A 3,555-nucleotide genomic window follows, 5' to 3' on the forward strand; every position below is an offset into this window, starting at 1 on the left:
CTGTACAGCTCTAACTGTACAAAAAAACACCCCAAACAAAAAATTAAAAGCTTTTTTTTTTAATTAAAAGGTGTCCAAAGAAATATCCACCAGCTGCAGTTAAATTTGCATCTGAAGCTGCTTGCTCAGGAACGATTTATCCCTCCAAGTATTTCTAACACACTGCATTGCCAAGATGCTGTTCAAATAAATTACTTCCTGATAACATTTAGCTGATACAATCACCTACAATGTGGACAGCCATGTACACAGTACAACAGTGGATTTTTGCAGCAACAAAGAAATAATCAGAAGTATGTTCCAAAATCGAGAGGATAGCTCATGTGTTATTTTTTGCAAACATACGGTCCCCTCTAAGAGTAAGGTGTTGGAGCTGGTATTGTAGCACTTCTGTGTCAGCAGGTTCCTTAATGCTCATTTTGTCTAAATTGAGGTAGTCCAGGGATTTTGAATGAGCCCTTTTACCTTTTAAAAGGCAAAGAGGCAGGGGACCATGAAGTGCCTTGTAAGGTTCATACGGTGAAGTCTTAGTGCATTTATCCCCTGAGCTGGGCATCCGTCTCCTCCTCCTTCCATTTACTGCAGGGATCTCATATGGCTGATAGTACCTACTTCTTGTTTTGTACAAACGGGAGGAACGTGTAAGTCCTGAATCGAGCTGTTTGGAGTGCAAGTTTGGCCCAGATTCCCCTGTATTCTCTTCACTTCCTGTACACTTCCGGGCAAATTTTAGCAGCTCTTCTCCAGTTGTGAAGCCAACCAGGTAGTTAGAATCCATATGAAGGATCTGATATCCCGCAACGGTCCGTCGCATTGGTGAGCAGGGTGTACTGGAACATCGGGGCTTCTCTGCTTCCATCCTGCCTGCACGACTCAACTCTGCAAGAGGCACAGGGAGGGTGGACAGGGTAGTTCTGGGCTCTCCATTTATGTCAACTTCCATTTTAAACACAATGCTATTCTCCTAAAAGTAAAACAGAGCTCGATCAGAAATAGAGCCTTGATGTAACACAAGTTGTTGAGAAAATATCGGAGAAATGGTACTTTATAACACCCAGAAGTCATGACCAGTACTTCTCTGTTCCACCTTGTCTTATGCTCTGCATGGTGTCACATAACAAAACCATCACCGACATCTTCCTTTTAAAATTATCATGGGTGTTTTTTAGAAAACACCATAAATATAAACCTGATATTCTTCAACATTAAAAAACATTCTTGAGCATCCTTCCAGTCCCTTTTTTCAACCTTTCAGTCCATTCAATTCTTTATAGCCCCTTGCCTCTGAGGCCATTTACACCTATTAGCATATCCACAGCTACTTCTCCCATATTCAGCTGTCCATTTTTTCTACTGACAATATCTCAGTAAATAAAGCCTTTAAAAAACCTCAAAGTGTCTAACAGTTACTGCCTCAGTCAGGCATGATCACAGACCAGACCTGATCTCCTTCAATGCTTCCCTCTTCCTGATGCAAACATAGCTCACTTTAGAATCAAAGAATGGCATCCTAGCTGGTTTACAGCTGTCTCTACAGGTCATTCGCAAGCCTCCACACACCCTGAAAAATGTTATTATTCACAATCAACTCACCAAACTCACACTATTTTAATGGATTTCTAACAAAGGAAACAGTATATAAGCATTTAATGAATATAGCATAAGATTCTTGGAAACATCTTAAGAATAACCAGTATTCTGAATTCTATGGTAGCTATTTATTTTTCTGTTTCTTTTGGATACAGATTCTTTTGCTTGAGCTTTCTTCTCTCACAACTATTCCAAATACATCATTTAGTGCCTTTACAGACACAAGCATCTGCCACAAGCCATTACCATCTCTAAAGCGGAAAGATAAGGTCAATATCACAGCAAGAATATACACCAGTGGATGCCAGAAAACAGAAAAGGCTTAATATTTTTCATTTCTTTGTTTTCAGCATCATCTACATCATCAGTGGTGGCGTAGCTACTTCAGAAACTAGAAAGATTACATTTGTTTCCAAATCCATGCTTCTTTCATTGTGAGCCTCGCCTTTGCTCTAAACAGTAGCTGGTGGCTCTAGAGCCAATATAATTCACAAAAAATTCAGCGTAGCTTTGTAATGGTTAAAGGCAATGAGGCTCAAAGAAGAAACCAAAGTTACTACGTAACTGTCAAGCAGAAACACAATTCTGAACTTCATTATAGGTGACCGTAAACCATGTTCAGAAGCTCAGCGAGCTCAGTCTCATTTACAAATGAGACTAACTTACAACATGCTATTTATCAGCCCCTAAGCTTTTAAAGCTGCTACTTGTTGCCATTGTAAGGCTTAGGAGGTCACAAGGTCACTTAGGCTGAGTAGCAAATATGCCACAAACAAGGGAACCCTTAATTCACACTTCTGCAATTAGACATATCCAAAAATCCCATAAAGATCAATATCTATTCATTTATCTTAAAATAAGAGGGAAAGCTGTGTGCAAATCTCACTTGCAAAAGAAAATAATCTAGCCTCATGCAAAATTTAAGCCTACCTTGCTCCTATTCAGTGACTGGGAAAGAGCAGTTTAAGAAACGTTTCCAGTTCTACTTCCCTGCTTAGTCTCAAATCAACCTGCTGTTCCCTATGCTAATAAATTAGGAGTAAACAACATTCCCGTAATTGTGCTGAAGAGGATTTTATTTGCCATTGACAAACTTCTACTACAGAGAGATTATTATCAATGTTCCTTCAGGCTTAAATGTCCTTTTCCAGTTCCCACAATCATGGTCTACTTAGGATTCTTCACTACCAGTTTTGCATAGCATCACTTATAGTTCATCCAGTCAGTTTTTAAGCGTTTTTAATTTAACAACACGGGTTGCACATCTAGAGCTAAATTAAGACTCAAAATACTGAAGCAAACCAAACACCAACAACCGCAACATAAAACTCAAGAATGTTGTCCATTGTATTTAACTGACTCTGAAATACATTTACGGTATCAGTTAAGACTTTCAGAATAGCATAAAGAGTTGTTACTTCCTACTCCAGCACCGTATCTACAAGGGCCGCTCCAAATGTAATGTCTCTGATTTTATTATGTTGGCCCACGACATCAGAGGTGGATGGTCTGGTAGTAGGGGTTGAACCCTTCCGCCAATATTCTCAATGTTGATATTCTCCCATGCTGCCATGTGACATACGGCAGCAGCAGGGCGGTCTGACAAAATGGGTCTGACATGGAAGTGCATATGAAGCAACGGGGTGTAACTGAATTCCTCCACGTGGAAAAAATTGCACATGCTGACAAGCACTGAAGGTGGCTGAACGTTTACCAGCAGAAACCAACCAGGGGATGTCAGCGCAGTTAGGCGGTGGGTGGCACGATCCAGCAGTGGTGACAGTGATGGCGGGTCCCCTCCGCTGGTGCAGATTTTAAAATGAGCGCGGTGTGCAGGCACTTCTTCATCACTGGGAAAGATGCACAGACAATGGTGGTGACTATGTTGAAAAATAATTCTGTAGCTGAGAATTTGCTCTATCAAACAGTGTTATTGTGCTGTTTGTATCTGTTGTAGTTTCCACG

At 40.5% G+C, this 3,555-nt stretch overlaps 1 protein-coding gene across 1 annotated transcript; it reads right to left on the reverse strand.

The window, feature by feature from the left end:
• Nucleotides 1-319: 319 nt before the first annotated feature.
• Nucleotides 320-943, reverse strand: LOC104495040 (chromosome unknown open reading frame, human C5orf30). The gene has a single exon (XM_010137959.1). The coding sequence runs from the start codon at nucleotides 941-943 to the stop codon at nucleotides 320-322; it is 624 nt and encodes a 207-aa protein (XP_010136261.1).
• Nucleotides 944-3,555: the final 2,612 nt, after the last annotated feature.

The sequence above is a fragment of the Buceros rhinoceros genome, unplaced genomic scaffold (assembly GCF_000710305.1).
Source record: "Buceros rhinoceros silvestris isolate BGI_N320 unplaced genomic scaffold, ASM71030v1 scaffold8076, whole genome shotgun sequence".
NCBI classification, from domain to species: domain Eukaryota; kingdom Metazoa; phylum Chordata; class Aves; order Bucerotiformes; family Bucerotidae; genus Buceros; species Buceros rhinoceros.